Raw genomic sequence first — 20,229 nt, 5'->3', positions numbered from 1 at the left:
CTTATTAACAATGATGACGATTTAGGCTTATATAATAAAATGGATACAAATTTTAAATCCCTAGTTTTGAATGACTTAGCCCTATGCTAGCTGCTTCCAACATATTGTTTTAAATCAAGACAGACCTAACACTGACAGACAGACCACCTAAAACTTGTACAAGACTATGAATCTGTACTATCGCTGAACAAAAGCATTTTGTTTAAGCTTGCAAGAATGACTGAAAGAAAAACCTTTTGGGAGACCCAGTGGTTACACAAGGTATTATTATTTTACCTGACCAAAATTCAAATGCAGCTTTTAGACTTGATGTAGCTGATGCATCAGGAAATGAAGAAAGGTAACATGTATGGGACTTGAAGCAAAAAGGTTCCTTCTTACATTGTTTTCTGATAGCATAAACAGCAGGTAAAAAGCTTTAGAAGGACTTCAAGAAAAATATTATAATAACCTATTGCTTTTCTGTGCAGTGGGAAATTAGCTGTACAGAATAATTTTTGAAGATGAGGTAGAGCAAAAGGAGCTGCTGGTAAGTGGATGACTCAGAAATGCAAACATGTATTTCTAGGGCTAAAAGAAAACATTTTAAGATACACAGTACTTCATAAAAAACCCGCATCCCATTACAACTGTCATTGGACAACTTTGGGAGCGTTTGCAAAACTGTCTATTCCACATTTGAGAAAAGACCTTAAATTTCAAGTTAAGAACTCACCTTGGGTGGGCTTTGTGTAACACCCGAATGAACCTAATGCAACAGTTAATCACTCACCCAGTACTTCATCAGGTTTGATCATCTGCAGCTCAAAGAACGTATTGTAGCAATCCAGGGCTGCTAAGAACATGTCCATCCACTGCATGACAGCCTGTAAACTGAAGGGTTCCTGCATGCCACGGAGAGTTGGCTGAGAAAGGATCCCAGATGGACTTTTGGCATCGGTGCCACCTCCTTCAAATTGGTTAATGAGGAAAGAAACATTTCTGTTTTTTATAGTATCAGCCAGCCAAGAAGATGGAGACTTGTTTCCTGACAGAAATAGAAACAGAAATATAAATTTTCTAGGAAAAACACATTTCAAACTAGCAAGGAGCTAGAGGCAAATGAACTAACAACTCTGTGATTTAAACTGCGTCTTCTAGCAGAGAAGGTATTGATTCTGGTCTAGCCTTGGTCACATTACCAAAATTCCCACATTTCTCTTCCTTCCATAAGGAAGAGGTCAATTTTTAAGACATCCATAGTTCCCCATCAACAAATTTCACTTTTTTTTTACTGGACACACAACTGCAGTTTTGGGCCTGGAAGTAAGTCTGCAATAAAAGCCTCTTCTATGCCCAAAAATATCCCTCAAACCCTGAGGTTCTCACAGTACCCAATTTGCAATATAAGCAACAATATAAGCTCTGTTTCTATTTAACAACACTGGGGCAACAGATATATACTTGTAATTACTACCTAGCATAGAAAACACAGAGGGAAGGCATGCACAGAATATAGAAAGCAAAGATAACAGTGCACTGTGACTTAAAATACCTGGTAACAAAGGAACAAATTCATAGAACAGCTCCATGGCTTTATGCCGGCACTCTGTCTGAGGTCGTCCGCACTGCACTAAAAGCCACATAACAATGTCCTGAAGACACACGGATTTAGTAGCTGGGAATCCCCTGCACAAAAATATTAGGGGTTAACAGTCCTCTTGGCATCTACCAAGAAGCAACAGTCTCTCAATTGAAAAAAATGTTCCACGAGCACTATGAATCCCTTTTATCTATCAAACTACCACCCATCTGCACTACCTGAAAGAGTTCTTCCACCTTCATGCTTACCACTGCTTTCCCTTCTCCTCACTCTACTTGGCATAGACCTTGTGGAAAACAATTTAAAAATGCAGAAGCAGGTATCCTCCTTTCTCTTTGTAAACTCAAAGAGGAAAAATGGAGATTAAAGTTTAAATAAGCCTGCACAGTTTTTCTCCATCCCCATAATCATCTCGTCTCATAACTTATCAAATGCCATACCAGTGACCCAAATCTGAACTCCACTTGCCAGTTTCTTGAAAATCACAACATAATTTGGGTAAAAAAGCAAGTAAGGAGGTCTCTAGTCCAACCTCCTGATCAAATCAGGGTCAGCTAGGTGACTCAGAGCTTCATCCATCCTGATACTGAATCCATTTTTGATTCTTTTACCTTTTTTGCTTCCCTTCTTTAACTGCTGATCATCCTGTTGCAGCATGTCCTGCTTCTGGTGACACTGAACAACAGTAAGAAAGGCTTTGGAGGAGTTTCCCCCAAGTGCTTTGTAGCACCAGTGCTAATGTTATTATTTGCACTGCTGTGAGGGAAACATGCTCTTCTCTTCTGCCTCTTTTTGCTAAACTAAATCAAGTTCACCATGCTGGAATAAAGAATCATGCTCCTCTCATATTATGTCCAGTGTTTTTCCACCAGTGGTTCAATAGACAACATCAGGAGGTCTGTGCCATCAATTGTCACAGGATAAAATAAATGCAAATAGCTGACCGTGGTACCCGCCGTTTCCCTTCCTCGTTCAGAGAAGGTGCTTTATGCTTGATTATGCGCTTTAGGTGATTAATAGCATCACAGCACTGTTGGGCAGTACCTGTTGGAGAGAGGGAATTGACATCTCTAAATCAACACCAGTAACTTGGTTAAATGAATTGAGATAGCACTGTAGACATGGTGCAAGAGACTTATACAGATGATAATGTCTACCAGCTCCACTACTCTGTGCTTCTACAGTAAATTTATCAAAAATGCAGAACAAAAATCACAAAACACCAGACAGGCCAACTTGGCCTGAGCCAAGCCTGAGGCCTTTGGTATAAAACTGTGCATTCTACTTTCTGTGACCATGCTTAGAGAAACTGTAAAATTTTCCCATGAGTAATTCTTCTGGGGACACTTCTACCATATCCTGAACTCTTCCTCTGAAAGAAATCAAGTTTTGTTACACCAAGTTTTAGCTTTATGTTCTAATTACTATTAATTGATGAAAGAACATGGGGAAAAAAAAAAAGAGAGAGAAAAGTAGATTAACTAAAGAATCAGTAGTACTGTTAAAGAGGTCACAGGCTCTTCACACAACTACATACTGTTGTAAAGAATGACAAGACAATGAGGAAAAGGTATCAGAAGATTGGAAATATTCCATAGAATATATCAAAATTACAAGTTCTGGAGCATTTGTTTGTTATACGAGAATAGACTGATTCTCATCAAGCTACATTTTTTCACACCATGTAACTGCAAAACCACAACTCATATCTGAGTTTTTTTTAGTGTATTTTAGTGTTTTTATAAAACTGTAAATCATCATAAATGTGAAAAGGTTCTTTCTCCCAGGCTCAAAATATTCCACCTTTATACATGGCAAGGAGTTGATTCAAACAGTCCTAACTAGATATCAAAAGACCTCTCTACTGATAATGAAAAATAATTCATCCTTTGCTGCAGAAGAAAGCAAATGTACTTTTCTTACAGTTACAGTTTTCTTTGTTAACTCAAGATTCCACAAGGTAACTTTTTTCTTTATTCCGCAGTTAATTAACTACAGCTCACCTAAAGACTTCTCATCTGTATGGGCTAAAGCCAGGCTTTCCAGAAAAACAACCAGTGCTTCAAATACGAACTGCTCCACCAGAGAATTTTCTTCCCTTTAAAAAAACAGGAAAAATTTCATGAGAAACATGAGTAGAAGGAGCACTAAATGTAATATCCTTATTAAAACCACCCAATTAAATACTGTAGAGACAGACTGCAAAAGATGTTTGCACAAAAAAGTAAATCTAAACCATTTTAAAAAACAGCAGTGAAACTTGCTGAGCATCCTGAAAGGGCATAAAAAACTTCTTATAAACTTGTGATTAACGTTTATTTTTATACATTTCACACAGACAGAAAGCCCAAACAAAATTACTGTTAAAAATAAGCTGAGTAACTGAATGCTACAGCTATCATACACATTAATAGAATGAGTGTCTGTGGATGACTATTTGAGCTACAACTCTTTTTATCTCATTGATCCTTTAGGCCAAGTTAGTTACTGTTTCAAGCTCTGCTTGCTCACCTAAATTCTCTGTAGATACTGTTAAAAGCAAGTGCTGCACCCAGCCTCTTGAAAGCACTGGGGTGAAGAGCAAGACTGTACAACCGCTTAAAGAGAGACTTGGTGTTTGCTGGGCTTTCCTCCTGCTGTCTCGGTGTTGTCTGCTTGATAGACCATTTCAAGAATTCTCGTATGCACTGACCACAGAAATCTCTCAAAGTGCTGTCAACTGGATCCACTATGCCACTCTGAAATTACACAAGGTTATTTCATCTCAAGAATGAGAAAAACCCCCGCCATTGGCTCTTTGCAGTATTACAGCAGCTTATCTACATTGCAGTATTGGCAAATTAAAAAACTGTACTCACAGTTTACCAGAAATTAACAAAGTTCAAAATTGCTACTGTCCAAAGGGAAGGGAAGAACTTTCACCCCTCACAGCGCTGAATTACCAACTCAAAGATCTCGATTTCTATTCCTGTCTCAGCCATCAGTCTAAGTAACTTCATTTTCTGATGGGTGTGCTTCCTCCACGTAAGAAGTGGTGTAACAACACTGACTTTTATTAAAAAAAGTACTCCAATCCTCTTGACCTACCTTGCCACCAATCACTTCTGTTCAGGGCAAAAGCTAGTTTTAAATGCAAAACTTGCACCTGGTGACAGCAAAGATACTTAGAGAAAAATTAAGCACACAACAAAGCCATTCAGGTGGATGAATGGTCAATGTGCTTCAATTGTTCCTAGCTCATACTGATGATAAAGAGTGTTGCATTTATCTAAAGATGATATACCTGCATTTAGAGAATGCCAAAGAAAGAGAAATTCACTATCCAAATTTCAGTTAAGAAATATTAAATGGTTACTAGAAAATAAATAAATAAACCAACCATTTTCTTTCTTTCAAATAGTTAAGGGGCCATTCTATCTGTTCAGGTGTTCCTGGCTGCTTCAGCAGTAAAATCATTCTAGTTAAAAATAAAGTCATATGGCACAGAGAAAAGATAGGAAGGACTTGTGACCTACCAGGATAGCTTCCAGGAATGCCACTGTATCTTGACTCTCAAATTTTTTGTTGTTGGTAAACCAGTGAATGAGTTGCATGACTAAAGGCTCATACAACTGTCTTGCTACCTGAAAAGAGCAAACATTAACTATGTTTTTAGGATTAACACATATCTATGCTACTTTGCTATTACTGTGTAAGAATAAAAACCAGTACTTTGAAAAAGGGTCTACAAAATGAACACCCAATTTCACATTACATTCCCATATCAAGGATCAAAAAACCCCAGACAATCAAAATGGGTTAGATGCTTTCTATTCAGCTCGTCTCCATGACCTCCAAGCTTACTTTCAGTAATATCCTTTGAGACAAAGAACATAGCATGCCAGTCTGATGTGCCAATACACAATCAGGGAAACGGGGATGTTCCTTTCTTAATCCATATTTAGATCTAAAAATCTATTTTTACCATTAATGTAATTTCCCAGATTTCAACAATTCTACCTGTAAATCAATCTGATTGATTACTGTCATACTATAGCATGAAGGGAAGAAACACTAAACCCACTTATTCGTGCATACACACATGCTTCATCAGCAGTGCCTGTGGCTTGGACCAATACAGACATCATTTACCTATGGTTTATGTTCAGCCATATGCCAGCAAAAGAGGTTTCACCTAAACTGATAACACAGCTTCCTGTCTATTTTAACAGAACATAAAATCCCCTTGATCTCAAAGTAGATACAGATGCCAGGGTCCAAGCAGCAGTCTCAAAAGACACAAAAACCTGTAATTTCTGTGGAGATGAACCTACATGTCTGTTCGGTTTTGTGCAAAGGAGGAGAAATATCAAGTCCAAATGTTTGAATGAAATATATCATCTGTAAGTATCAAAAAGGTAGCTACAAATTCTCTCCTAAACGTTCTTCCTATGAGTGTAGCTTTGCACACACTCAATATCAAAACAATCAGCTTTACCTCCAGTTAACTTCTTACTGAAAGACAACAGAAATTAAATATGGGGATAAAGAGGGTTACTGCCACTAACTCCCTGTGTGAACCATGAAACCTAAATCTCTCTTCTCTGAGCTACTCTGAATTACACTACATTATAGAAGTATTTGAAATGAGTGTTTGAAAAGGTTTCAACCCCACTCCCAAAACCTGGACAATCCATCCCTAGAATAAAATTTCACCCTACAAAATACTCTTCATTTGGGGGAAAAAAAACCCCCAACATTTTAGGGAAACGTCTAAATAAAAGTATTAATTAATTGCCACATTTAAAGGTGGGAATTTGAACAAGCTAAAATTCGTATGAATAAATCTGCTTACCTGGTCTATGTCACAAGCAAGACGAAGCAGTACTGGGAATACTCGCTTATGTAAATGGTACATAGGTGGGGGACCCTGACGTCCTTCTGGCATCTGAGAGGCTTTCCCCAACATATATGTGACTATGCCATGTAGCAGCTCACATGCTGCAACCTGAAATGTAAAAATCCCTTTGGTTATGCACCCGTTACTTTCACAGAGAAGACAAAATTATGGAGAATGAGTCACATGAAAGGGGGTACTTGAGAAATCACACCTATGCTAAATCACTGTTTCCAGGAACGGATCATGACCATGGAAGCAATTTACACACACACTAACTGGAGTTTTTCCTAATGTTTTAGGCTCTCTTATGGGCAGTAACATATCAGCTGGAAAAAGTTCCTCATCAGAAAAGTGTCACCCCTGGTGTCTTCAAGGATGCTTCCAGTCTGGAATCTTTGGGTATCAACATCCCAATCCAGCACAGCACCAAAATATTTGCTTAAGTGTTCTGCTGGACTGAGCTCACAAGTTCACAGGTTGGGCATGAGAAGGAGGCCAAATAACACTAGTTTAAAATATTCATTTTTATGTTAAATCAAGCACAATGCTGTGTGACAGAGCTTACACAACTTCTGCTCTTTAGCTTTGAAACACTTAGAATAGTGTAATTATGAAAGGGCACCAAAGAAGTACATTGCTACGTATGAATTAATTAAAACAGGTCTGTAGTAACAAGGAAGACATTATTTGATGCAATTTTATCAGCTAGCATAAAACAAGATGTAGAAAAAAAATCAGTACTTTTGTTTGCCTGTCACTTGCAGAAAGAGCCAGTTCAGTCACATGAGGCAAAAATAAGTCCAAGTAGATGACAGGCTTCATATCTGCAAATGGTACAGCAAAGCTCAGGCGCTTCTCAGTGTCCCAGGACACACATTTCTTCATCATCTCTTCTGCAGAGGTAGCTGATGCATTTGAAAGATGAAAACAAGCTTAATACAACATACATAAAGCAAGTATTTACTTAGCTCAGTCAAAAAAATCTGTAACCTTCCAAGTTCAGTTAGATTGCCAAGCAATGTTAATGCTTTATAAATTCCTGAAAAAAACGTAGCCAACATTTCAGGTGATAGTTACAACAGTCTCCAGTTTAAATACAGGTTAAGTTTGGAGACAAATAAATCCAGAAGGCATTGAGTCACACTTGATTTAAAATACTTCTGTAAGACATCCAATATAATGCATTTGTCTTCTAATGTTACAGAAAATTCTTGAAGGTCAGTCAGACAAGAAGATCCAACACACTGACTCCTGCAATTGCACAGAAAATGAAGACATTTACAGCCATTTATAGCTATCTCCTCCAAGAAAAACTGGCATACTTACTCCCTTCTCTCCCTATATTCCTATATTTGAAAATCTGGCTAACAAAATCTGACCACACTTTGTATTTAATTTCCAGAGAATAAGCCTACTTTTCCCCAGTATTTTTGAGAAGTAACAGAGAAGTACTTGGCAGAAAGAAAACTGATTGCAAAGGCATAAAAACAAACATAAGCATGTAAAGAAAGGAAAAAAATTCATACTATTAAATTAATTTTTAAATTAACTAAATTTTGTGCTGAATTCATCCATTGAATCTCATGGTCAGGTACTTACACTACTGTTTTCCATTTTTATTAGACTGTATGGTATTTAATATTTAACTTATAAAGCTTGTTCATGGCCTGGACAGAGAAAGGGAGAAAATGTTGTCTTTTTTTTTGAGGAGCACCCAAATGGAACTCTAGTACCCGCACATACTAATGATGTAGCATGATGTACCTTAAACTCACAAGTGAAAAAGTAAGCTTGCTAAGATTTACACAATTCATGACTGCAGTTCTTAAATACTGGGAGCTGTAGTAGAGGTAGAAATAAGTACAGAGGGGCTACAAACTGGGGCAAAGTTTTAAAATGGCTTTGCAGCCAGAGGGTGAAGGGTGGAATAAATAAAACCATATACTCAGATGCATAGTTTTTTGCTTTCAACTGTTTTTTCCTAAACACATTCCCTACTCCATATTAAGTTGGTGAATACTTCTGCTCTACTAAACTCCAGAAGTGAATAGAAGTAATTTTGTTTAAATGAAGCAACCAAAACCAGGTATATGAAAGTGATGTTGAGGCCTTAATGAAATCTACTTTCAAGAGAGACAGAAGAGGCATATAAATATTTTTGACAGGATACTCACCTGTAATTAAGTTGTGGTTAATCTGCCCTCCCAAAGATCCAAGAAGGCGTGCTACCCTAGTCCTTACTGCTTCCAAGGAGGGACTATTATCCTAAATAATTCAACAGATTAATATTAGTGAAAGAGCAGTTACCTCTATATAGAAACAATTTGGTTTACAGAGTAAATGAAGGTTTTATGGCCCTTATTAAACACAGACAAAGAAGGTAAAACGAAACCATGAGAAGAATTGCATCAACCAAGAGATGAACTTTGGTTTAGTAAACAAAATAGGGCAAGACTAGAAAGCATTTTCATTGCATTTTGTGAGCTTTCAATTACCATTTCTCAAGTAAAATTTTATTACCACAGATAACACATACCTACAGAACGACATAACAGTGCAGAAACAAATCTGAAGTAAAAATTGCTCTTTTCATTTGCTTTAATTCCAGAACTTAAAAGTTTAGATCCTGTATCTATATAGAATCACAGGATCATTTAGATTAGGAAAGACCTCTGAAGTCATCAAGTCCAACCATTAACACAGCACTGCCATACTCATCACGAAACCAAGTCCTCAAGTGCCACATCCATATGCTTTTGAACACTTCTGGGATGGTGATTGTACCACTTACCTGGAAAGCTTGTTCCAGTGAATGAATATGTTTCATGAATATACTTCTCCAAATATCTAATGTAAACCTCTAAACCTCCTGTGGCACATCCAGAGGCCACTTGTTCTTGTCCTGTCACTTGTTACCTGGGAGACCAACCCCCACCTGACTGCAAGCTCCTTTCAGATAATTGTAAAGAGCATAAGGGTCTCCCCTGAGCCTCCTTTCCCCAGACTCATCAGGCAACTGAATTTCAGAAGCAACCTGTACAGGATACAAAATTAACTAATTTTGTTTCACAGAATCACAGAATGACCAAGGCTGGAAGGGGCTGCTGCGGCTCCTCTGGTCTAAACTCCCTTCTCAAGCAGGGTCATCCTAGAGCACAGGCACAGGATTGCATCCAGACAGTTCTGGAATAACTCCAGTGAGGCAGACTCCATGAAGTCTCTGAGAAATCTGTCTTAGTGCTCGGTCAGTGCACAGTAAAGAAGTTCTTCCTCATATTAGATGGAACTTCCTGCGCATCAGTTTCTGCCCATTGCCTCTTGTCTTACTGCTCGGCACTGAGAAGAGCCTGGCTCCATCCTCCTGATACCCTGCCTTCAGATACTGGTAGATATTGATGAGGTCCTGTCAGTCTTCACTTCTCCAGGTTAAATAGGCTGTGATCCCTTAGCCTTTCCTCATAAGAGATGCCTCAGTCCTCTAATCATCTTTGTAGCTCTCTACTGGACTCACTCCAGGAGTATCATGTTTAAAGACAACCAGGCTGGAAAGAGTTCTGTATATAGGAGTAATGTCACATCTAAAAACAGGTTTATTCCAAGTCAGCTTGTGTAGTGGAATATACAAATAAAACTACATTTACATTTGAGAGGCCACTGGACAAAGTAATACATATGCTGGCCTCTAAAGACTGTAAGCCAATCCACAAGACAATTAAAAATCCCCCAAACGCTTAAACATTTACAAAACTGTATTGCCTACTGCAAAGCTGCCAAGCTGGGACCTGATTTTGCGTGTTGGGAGTCAAATTTTTGTTGCCATAATGTATCAGTCTAGCAATGATACTGACTTACAGGATTTCTTCTGTCCCCCTTCCCTGCTTAATTCCCACCCTCAATAGAATATGACATCTTTCCAGCTGTGCTGATGTAACAGCTTGTTGAGCCACACTGCAGAATGGAATTCATTAAACTCACCTAAGGTAGAACTAGCCCTCATTAAAAAAAAAAAAAAAAAAAAAGTATGCATGCAAGAAAGGAAAAGAAGTAGTGGGATGAAAGGATTAACATTTAACTCTTAAAATAAAGAGGGTTCTTACCACTGAAAATGTCTTTGCTTTTCTTATACGCTGTATCACAACTTTTTTACGTCCTTTCTGGGCTGCTTGAGAAAGTTTCCTTACTTCCCAGTTATTCTGGGATTCAACTGATGAAAAAAAAAACCAGCATATCAACACCAGTTTATTGTAACAGCACCTGATGCACCTACTCATAGTTTCGTTTAAAAAAAAAAAAACAAAAACTCTTGTTTTGCATATTTTTATTTTTTAAACGTGACAATTATTTTTTCACTTAAAATCTTTATTAAGGAAAATAAGTCTCTTAGCAAAACTAAGCTAATTCAAGCAAAAAAGGACATATCACACAGAAATAACAAATAAAATGGCAATGATTACTGATGGTTCAGCAGAAGCAAGTAAATCCCAGTTTAAGAAAAAAGTGCATTTTGGGGTGTAAGGGAAGTTATGTTGTTCCAAACACAGAAAGTGCACAATATAAATAAAAGGTACGGCATTTTCACATCTTTATTAAAAAAACTATTTTCCTCTTCCTTAAGACCAGCAATTTTTTGCATGTATGTACCTGTAGATGTAGAGCTTTTCAAATAACCATCAAGAAGAGGCAGGACATCCTTGTAATGGGGTTGCATCATATGTCTGGGGATGCGAGCTGACCAGTCTTCCAAAGCATCCAGGCCCAGATCAGCCATTGGGGTACAGCTAAGGCCCAGCTTAAATGCATTCTAAATGTCAAATACAAAACTATCAGCCTTTCACATTTATTCACTTGTGCTACTTAATGGTAAGAGAGACAAATTTAAAAGCATTTAGTGTCCATCTCCCTTTGCAGTAACTTTTCTCTGTTTAGCATCTCACCCAAGATCAGCACAGGAGATATGTTTATATTGCAACACAAGCAATAAGAAAGTCTGCTTAGTGCAAAAGAAAATTCCAACAATTTACTTTTTATTCAAATAATCAAGTAATTTGTATTCTATCTTACTGAAGATTGTAGAGAGCTTAATAGTTACCTTAATACTGACTTTGCTACAGAATGTTTGTACATATCTTAGGGAAAAAAAGTGTTAGTTGTACATCACTTTGACTCACCTGCAGTGCAGGAATATATGCTTTGATATCAAGCATGATGATGTCATGTGGTAAAGAGAGCAAAAAAATCAGACAAGATGCCAACAATTCATCTTTATACTGCTTCATTTTTGCTGCAACCTAAAAATGGAGATAAATAGATCAAGAACAAACATAAACATTTTGAAATCTTGACTTAATTGTATCAATACCCATGTAAAATAAACAAGCCCAAACTAATACTGGAATCTCATTCACCTGCAGACAATTACCAGAAGTATTTATACTGTTATTTCTCAATTGTGAGAACTGGTGACCAATACACTTCTTCTGACATTGAAAAAACTGACCAAAAAAGATCTTAAAACCTCACTACCTTGCATAGCTCAAAAAGCAAGAATATGTCTACTGTGTATGTAAGATTTCTCAGAAGATTAAATTTTGATTGAATCACACATGTTTTTACTCAGCCTAAGAAAGTTAGGGAGCAACATTCCTTACCTCTTTTCCAAACTTTACAAACAGTGCAAAGCAAGAGCTCTTTTCTGGGTCTTCAGGACACCTTCTGAGGCTCCTGGGGCTGACATCCTACCAAACAGAAACCACAAGTTAATACTATAAAAAAGCACATAATACATATATGAACTACAACTCAGAATACATACATCACACTGTCCAATACAAAACCGGTGTCAGTGAAAACTTGAAATGTATCTTTGATCTTTCAGAGGTTGGAAATTAACATTAATATAGTTCACTGAGGGTCAACTTTTTGGAATATATTAAATATTAAGCAAATAAACAAGAGATATATGTCTGCAAAGCAGCTTTTCAATGGTTTAATTTTCTCTGCTCATGCAACAAATCATAAAAACCCAAACTTCCCTAACAGTGGTGTCCAGGTGGCAAGAATGATGGTTTAACAAGAAAACAATTTACAACAGTGTCCACAGTATAAGCATCTACACCAAAGAGTTTCCAAATGTGCTTCACTTGGTGCCATCAGCAGCAGTGGCAGGGACAACTCTGGGCTCTGTGTTGGGATACACACCCACATGTTTTAGTCCAATAGCTTTCAAACCACAGCTAGTGTTCTACCACTGGGGCATCATATTCCCTGTGGAAATCAGTGAATGGAGCAGGAATACATTCCAGAAGTTGAGCCATTAACCCATACATGACTCTGCTGTTCTGATTATTGTTTCTATCCAAAATATCTTTTATACCACCTGCACTGCAAAGGTACCTCCCATCTCTCTGCTCACCCAGCTCAGGATTTTGGAAAGAGTCCTGGGACAGGCTGCTCAGGGAGGTCACGGACTCTCCCTCTCTGAAAACATTCCAAACACACCTTGATGAGCTGCTGTGTCACCTGCTCTAGGTGACACTGCCTTGGTGGAGGGGTTGGACTGCATTAATTCCAGAGATCCCTTCCAACCCTAACAATTCAGATTCTGTGATTACACAGGGATGGTGTCTCTTCAGAAACTGGGCTTCTAGTCTAAATTTTGACTATTAATGTCCTTCAAATTATGGAGGCACAGGAAGCTATAAACATTTGAAACAACCCAGTAACAGTTTCAATGAACTATTTCCATAGGGAATAAAATACTATACATAAAGAATGGCACAGTCATTAATACAACATGTTACTCCTCCACTGAGTGAAAGATCTCACCTCAAAGTATTTTATCCTCTTGGCAATTTTCATTGTAACTGAGAGCAGCTTGTAGAATCCACTAATAAGAGGTAGTCTTGTTGAATGTACAATAAGCTCGTAACCAAAGGAATATACCCAAGGGTGAAAGTATTCCACATGTTTCTCCGGAAGTATCTCTCTAAAACCAATTCAAAGAAAACAGAGAAGGAAAAAGAAGAAAAAAAGTAATCAAATGCAAAACTTTATTTTTAAAAAACTTTCATCTCAGTACAAGAAAGAAATATTGCTGTAACAGAGCAGCAGACAGACAGAGAATAAATGTATGCTGCGTTCTGAGCCAAGCACAGGAAGATTTTAATTTTGTTTTAGAGGGCAAAGCCATTTATTATATCTCATTATTGAATTTATACAAACACACATCCTCGTATATCACATTCCATTACTGGACATCCACAGGCAACTAATGCTGTACCTTTCACTTAATGCCCCTTAATGGTCTACGAAGACTGTATCTCTGGTCTCTGAAGTATTTAGGATACATGGTCAGGATAATACTAGAAGTTATAACACATAATGAATGACAACTACATCCAAATAATGAAAGTGAATGCTAATGAATGTCTCTTGTATTCTTTTAAAAAACCTGAGCTGATGAGCTGATGAGTTTACTCATGGCCCAGGTGTCTGAAATACCCTTCCTGTCTCCCTCCTAATCCTCTTGTGCATTTTGAAATATGACCTATCAAACTGACTCAGAAACAAGCATCTTAAACACATTTCACCTCAAACTTCTTCCAACCACTTTTAACTTTCAAATTACATAAAAACCTAGAAATACCTGCAGAATTCAGAAACAAGCATCTTAAACACATTTCACCTCAAACTTCTTCCAACCACTTTGTAACTTTCAAATTACATAAAAACATATAAATACCTGCAGAACTCCACTAGATTTATAAAGGCAATAAAATCTATTGGCTTCGTTGGCTGAAGGTTTGAAGCAGGGTCAGAAGAGGGCCCAACCAAAGCACTGTCACCTGCATTTCCATCCTGAAAATAAATGTTGAAGAAAGAACACTGGATCTGTGACAGCACAGAAAGCCTTTACGCATTTTTTTTTTCCACATTAACAGTCTGTCTTTTTCTAGCTGTTATTAGGTACTCTGTGAGATGAAGGACTAACAGTTAACACATCAGTAATTGAAAGGAAAAATAAGAGATGCCTACTTCTAAGTAGAAAGCCGGTCAAAAAATTAAAAACAGCAGATTCCAGAGTAGAAAGTCTAAAGTAACAGATTCTGTGAACTTCTATTTATTCTGATGTTTCCATCTCCTAACACTGCAATGCAGTGATATCAGAGATATTAAGAAAAACATTTTACCTAGAATAAATGTTACTTCAAGACACTAAAGGGTGCTATCTAATCATAATGAAAACAAAGCAAGGGCTATGATTTTGGTTTCCTTACAACAGCAGGAGTTAATGGATAGGTCCTCAGGTCTCACCTGTTCACTAATATCCAGCTTCTGAACAGTCAGGTCCAATTTCTCAATAATCTTCAAAACAGATTTTATAAATTCATCATACAGGACACGACTTAGGGATTGCAGTTGTGCATTTTCAGTAAGGAAGTTTGCATCTTCAAAAACACATTCCTTTGTAGGACAAAAATGTTCATATTTCAAAACACAAATGAAAATTATTTCTTTAACTTACAAACTAACATTTAAATGATCCAGAGAATCCAGTTTTAGATGTTTCTCAGCTATAGAAGCATAAATTAATCCCTGTTTAATTAATTTATCAGCCATAAAATTCAACTAAGACCAGAAAACAATCCTTCTACAGCATGACATTTGGAAAAAGTCTGAAGTTAGAAAAGCAGCTATAAGACAAGATTCAGGATAGCGTTTTATTTTCCGTTTCATTTTGTATTTCCATGTTAACCATGCTTTACCTTCATTGTGTCACAGCTCAGTAGACTTCTAAAGAGGTACAGATAGTCCTTATAAGTTGGTACTTTTGATCTTTGTGTCCCAACTTCTCCAGCTTCAAAGGCTTCTTCTGATCCAGAAGTTTCTTTTACAGAAAAATCCTGAAGGGACACAATATTTGTCAGACACACTGCTCTGGTGGTTTGACCCTGGGTACATACCACCCACCAGGGCATTCTACCACTCTCCTCCTCACCAGGATTGGGAAGGGGAAAATAAGATGGAAAAAACTCATGGGTCAAGACAAAAGTAGTTTAGTAGCAAAGGATGACAAAAGATTTATTCTCTACTTCCCATCAGGAGGCAATGTCCAGCCACCTCCTTGGAAGCAGGACTTTGGTACATGGAGCAGAAGCTCCAGAAGACAAACACCCTAAACAGGGCCTACCACCTTCTCCTTTCTGCCAGCTTTTCTTGCTGACCAGACACTATATGGCATGGAACATCCCTCTGGTCAGTTTGGGTCAGCTGTCCTGGCTCTGTCCCCTCCCAAGACCTTGTCCCCCCAGTCTTTTGGTGAGGGGAAAATGCTGGAGAGCCACCTTGATGCTGTGCCAGTGCTGCTCAGCAGTAGCCAAAATACTAGTGGTGTTATGAACACATTTCCAGTTACAAAAACAAGCACAGCTCCATGAGGGCTGCTATGGAAAAAATTAACTCCATCTCAGTCAAATCCCAGTACAACTACCAATGGAACTACCTGACCCATGCAACATAATGTAATATTACTGCTGCAGGTAGAAACATGGAATGTTTAGTGTTCTCCATCAATCTGAAAACTACCACCTCGTTCCAAAAATACCCCTAAAAAACTCTAAGGTTGTTCTCCTAGTGCTCAGTTATTTGAGAAATTCTATAGTTACTCAGCTGCACAAGATTAAAAAGCTTTAATATCCTTGCTTAACACAAGCATTCAGTAACATTTAAAATGGCCAAAATTTAACCTGGAAGAAAGCTGGATGACTTTAATTACAACCTACTTTATTACAGACAACCTGACCAAACAGAAGTCTATTTCCTGTAATTTTCTTTATCCAGCACAAGAGGCACATCTACACTGTGCTGAGCAGAGGTGGTGATGAGAGTCTTAACAACAAATAAGCCAATAACTACTAACACTAAGGGACTAATAACAAAATGGATAGTACTGTCTTTGCTTCTTTGGGCATTCCCTTGTTTACTGGGTTAGGTTGTCAAGAACTGGAATGGAATGTATGCCCTAGGAATCTAAATGAAATAAATATGTTTAAACAGTCATTTTACCTTTGAAAATGTGATTGGCTTTGAGAAAATTCTGATTAATCCCTGATGCACTGAAACAAACAAAAAACAAAATTGCCTGAATAGATTTAAAAAGTATGGTATTCATATCACTCATCATATTAACAATGAAACAAATCAGTTTTCTGTATTCTGTCATGGTAAGGGAGAACAAAAGAACACAGATTTTTTCCTTTAAGGACGAAATAGCTCATATCAGAGCCTTGACTCTAGGATGTTCCACAGGCAACCAATCCTGAACTTGCTTCTTACTACTTTTTCTCAATACTGCTTTGACTTTTTCCTGATTATGACTGACAACCAAGGCATCACCCATAATGCCCTTATTGAAAAGGCAACAACCTCCAATTATGTTAATGGACTTAAGATCAACATAGTACTTGGGTGTACCACTTCCTAACTCAAGCACATGGGAACAATGAAAATGCCCCAGCAATAGAGAAAAGCCAGGATAAATAGTTGAAAGAAATAAATAATTTCTGAAAATCATTGAAAAGGAGTGTTAGCTTGAGACTATTAGAACTGTCAGTTACCAATACTGACACATTCAGTATTACATTCACAGAACTATATCTAACTTCATATTTGGAATTTTACTACTTAAAACTTCCAGAAGATAAAAAATTTGCATTTCTAATAGAGATAACACTCACCCTATTTTCTGTGCTATTTTTAGGTGTAACTGAAAGGACACTGAACAGATGTCCTATGATTTCCTATGAAATCCCTTTCTTCTCATAATTCTTCAGAGCAGGAATGCAAGTTTTATCATAAACATGTATTCTCCTGCCCTAAATCATACCCACTTTGTTATCCAATATGATTATTAAATGCATTCTTGAAGTTATTTAACAGTGGATATTGAAAAATATCACCATGAAAACACTCAACCTCCATTATTAGAGAACAGGAGGTTCTCTTCATTTTTGATCCTGAATGGCTATTCCACGTTTCTCTCCTAGAATAAGTTATGCCATTTAGGGGGAAAAAAAACAATCAAAGGAAAAAACCCCATGATCCCAAAAAACTCCAACGAAGTTAGTAGCACAGACTCACCCACAGTGCTAATAAAGCTCCAGAGAACTGGACCTTTTCCTGAGAGAGACAGAAACACCTTTATTATAGATTTGCAACAGACCAGCTGCATTTTTTCACTGTACTGTGGAAAGTTGTTGATCTGCAGCACAACTAGATGTTCAAGAACTGGAGTGTATACCTCAGGAACCTAGAATAAAGGAAAACAAAACATCCATTAGGCATATTATGTGAAATTATTTCAACATGTTACTTTGTTACAAGAGCTTGCATCATGATCTGCTCTGAGAACAAGAGAGTTAGCAAGTGAGTTCATCTTAGACACACAAAAACCCCAAACAAAGAAACAAACAAAAAGCAACAACAACAACAACAAAATCCTCCCCAAATAAAACTAAACAATCAGAGTAAGAAAGCTTCCTGGACGACATTATGGAAACAGATTAGTGCTTCAGTGAATCTAGTTTTAAGCTTACCAGAAAAGTACCAATTTAAATAAACAACAGTAACAGCATTATAATCTGTTTATCCATAACCACCTGAATGAAAAATGTATGCCCCAATCTTACTTCACAGCTCCAGGCAAGATCCAGAAAGCCCTCATTTAAACAGACAGCATAACATCATAGCAGAATCAAAGTACCAGTCTCAGAAAACATGCTAAGTATCAGTACCAAAAGGCAAAGCAGCAGCAGAGTGGTATAAACACAAAAAGGTTATGGCTATGTCCAAATAAAGAACATAAAATAAATAAAATATATTCATATTTGCCTATCATGATTTTCATTTCAATGCACTGAAGCCTTTTATTTAGCATATTCAGTGCATTTTCTTTATTCAAATAAAATCCATTACAGCATTCTTCTGATACTCTTCCCATCCCCTAGGGGCCAGATGTCATTACATTTCAGTTAAATAAACACCTTTTACCATAGGTAGGTTCACAGCTATTACCTCCTCACACACCTGCAACTGCATAAAAGAATTGGGTGGTACTTTACATACTCCACTTACTGTATCTATATGGAATATCACACTGGCAATGGACTGGAGGAAGCTTGGTAGCTGATACAGATGGTCATCTATTGTTTCTGCTTCTGTGAGGAACATTTGCTTACAACGCTGAAGGAGCTCCACATACATGTTGTCCACATTCTCAGGATGTATAGCTTTACAGGGCTTACAGAGAGAAAATAAAAACCTGGTTTGGCAATTTTGTTGAGCTGAGCAAATAAATGCATGCTGTAGCACTAAAACCAGCCACATCTTCACTGAACCATAACAGGAATAAATTTTTTCCAGAAACTCAATTCATCTGAAAAAACTAACTTCAAGTACTTGCTACATGTATGAGAAACACAGTACCTGACATGGAGTATAATAATAGTTCACTAACACAGTGTAACTTACTGTAAAAGTACTTGAACTTTCAGTGACATGAATTTATATTCAGACTGAAAAACATGGGAGTTTGGCTGTAAATATCTTAAATATTGCATTATGGATGCTTAGATTCACTTTTATTTTGAATTAGCTGCATTAAAGTAGTAAGTGGCTTACCTTAATGTAGCTTAACTAATTATCACTGACAGGTTACTACTAGTCAATACTTAACTGAGCAGCCCAAATTCTGAACTTTTATTGTTATAGGTCCTGTAAAAACAGAACCTATAAAGACTATTCCTAAACTAACAAACAAGTGGAAAGTATCCCAAAGAGTAACAGAGAGTTTGCAACAAATTTCTATAGAATGATTAAAAATTAAAAATTTCTATAGAATGATTTGTAAATCACAGCACGAACTAGGTCAGAAACAAGTCCTTGTGGACAGGAACCAGGTCAAAGGCAAGAACTGTGGTAGGGAACTGACCATGGCAAAGAATGGACTGATTTATGTAACAGCGAAATATGGCTGCTGGCCTAAAAGTGTAAAGTCTAAAGTCTAAAGACAGCCTGAAGTCTGTCTAAAAACATGTTGACAAAATTAAGACTATCCAGTTATCACTTGCAGAACTTCAAGTAATATTTTAAAATTATTTCAGCAATTAAAGAAATATTCTGCCTTAAAACTGAACCAAGCATGAACTCAAGTTCAGTGCTACAGTCACAACTTGCAGAAGCACCAAGACTCTCCTTCCTCATAACCCAGTATCCGATGCTTGGCCAAGATTTAACTAAAACACAGTAACAACTATTAATATGTCTTAACATATTAGATATTTATAGGTACTGGAGCATCAAATTTGTTAAAATTTGCAGTATTATCCTATCTCTATATTTACGTGATATAGTTTTAAGTTATTGTATTCCATAATAGATGTTTTTAAGACGGTTCTTTCAACTCCCTAACTTAAAATACTTAATTTTTTTGGGAACAAATACCTTGAACTCAATTCCTTTCTACATCATATCACAGAAGAAGACTAGGTTTGAACAAAGCACATGGAAAATTCTACAAACAAATGCACTCTACTCAAAAGGTAGCAAAAAGAGGATTCAGCTAATAACCAGCTATTCTACTGCAATTCCTAAACTTCTCTAAATAAAGTTTGAGATCATTTAACCTAAATTTTGCTTTGAGAGACAAAAAAAAACAGTCTAGAATTTTATTATATAAAAGTTGTGGTACCACCATCAAGCACAGAGGCTG

The 20,229-nt window shown here is 37.2% G+C and overlaps 1 protein-coding gene across 1 annotated transcript in view; it reads right to left on the bottom strand.

Moving 5' to 3' along the window:
* Positions 1–20,229, bottom strand: part of PRKDC (protein kinase, DNA-activated, catalytic subunit) — an 82,306-nt gene that overhangs the window by 54,034 nt on the left and 8,043 nt on the right. Inside the window, exons 12-31 of the mRNA XM_041473702.1 lie at positions 18,594–18,758; positions 17,601–17,769; positions 16,527–16,576; positions 15,227–15,364; positions 14,775–14,924; positions 14,203–14,318; positions 13,287–13,446; positions 12,110–12,196; positions 11,630–11,749; positions 11,103–11,262; positions 10,559–10,665; positions 8,636–8,726; positions 7,203–7,366; positions 6,417–6,569; positions 5,098–5,205; positions 4,094–4,320; positions 3,586–3,680; positions 2,527–2,626; positions 1,535–1,668; positions 773–1,027 (exon numbers count right to left, since the gene is read on the bottom strand). Coding sequence (XP_041329636.1) covers positions 773–1,027; positions 1,535–1,668; positions 2,527–2,626; positions 3,586–3,680; positions 4,094–4,320; positions 5,098–5,205; positions 6,417–6,569; positions 7,203–7,366; positions 8,636–8,726; positions 10,559–10,665; positions 11,103–11,262; positions 11,630–11,749; positions 12,110–12,196; positions 13,287–13,446; positions 14,203–14,318; positions 14,775–14,924; positions 15,227–15,364; positions 16,527–16,576; positions 17,601–17,769; positions 18,594–18,758 — 2,749 coding nt within the window. The remainder of the gene's footprint in view (positions 1–772; positions 1,028–1,534; positions 1,669–2,526; positions 2,627–3,585; positions 3,681–4,093; positions 4,321–5,097; positions 5,206–6,416; positions 6,570–7,202; positions 7,367–8,635; positions 8,727–10,558; positions 10,666–11,102; positions 11,263–11,629; positions 11,750–12,109; positions 12,197–13,286; positions 13,447–14,202; positions 14,319–14,774; positions 14,925–15,226; positions 15,365–16,526; positions 16,577–17,600; positions 17,770–18,593; positions 18,759–20,229) is intronic.

This window comes from Pyrgilauda ruficollis, unplaced genomic scaffold, assembly GCF_017590135.1.
Source record: "Pyrgilauda ruficollis isolate IOZ18807 unplaced genomic scaffold, ASM1759013v1 scaffold30, whole genome shotgun sequence".
Lineage (NCBI taxonomy): Eukaryota > Metazoa > Chordata > Aves > Passeriformes > Passeridae > Pyrgilauda > Pyrgilauda ruficollis.
The sequence above is the reverse complement of the archived record's forward strand: the minus strand, read 5'-3'. Positions and strand labels throughout refer to the sequence as shown.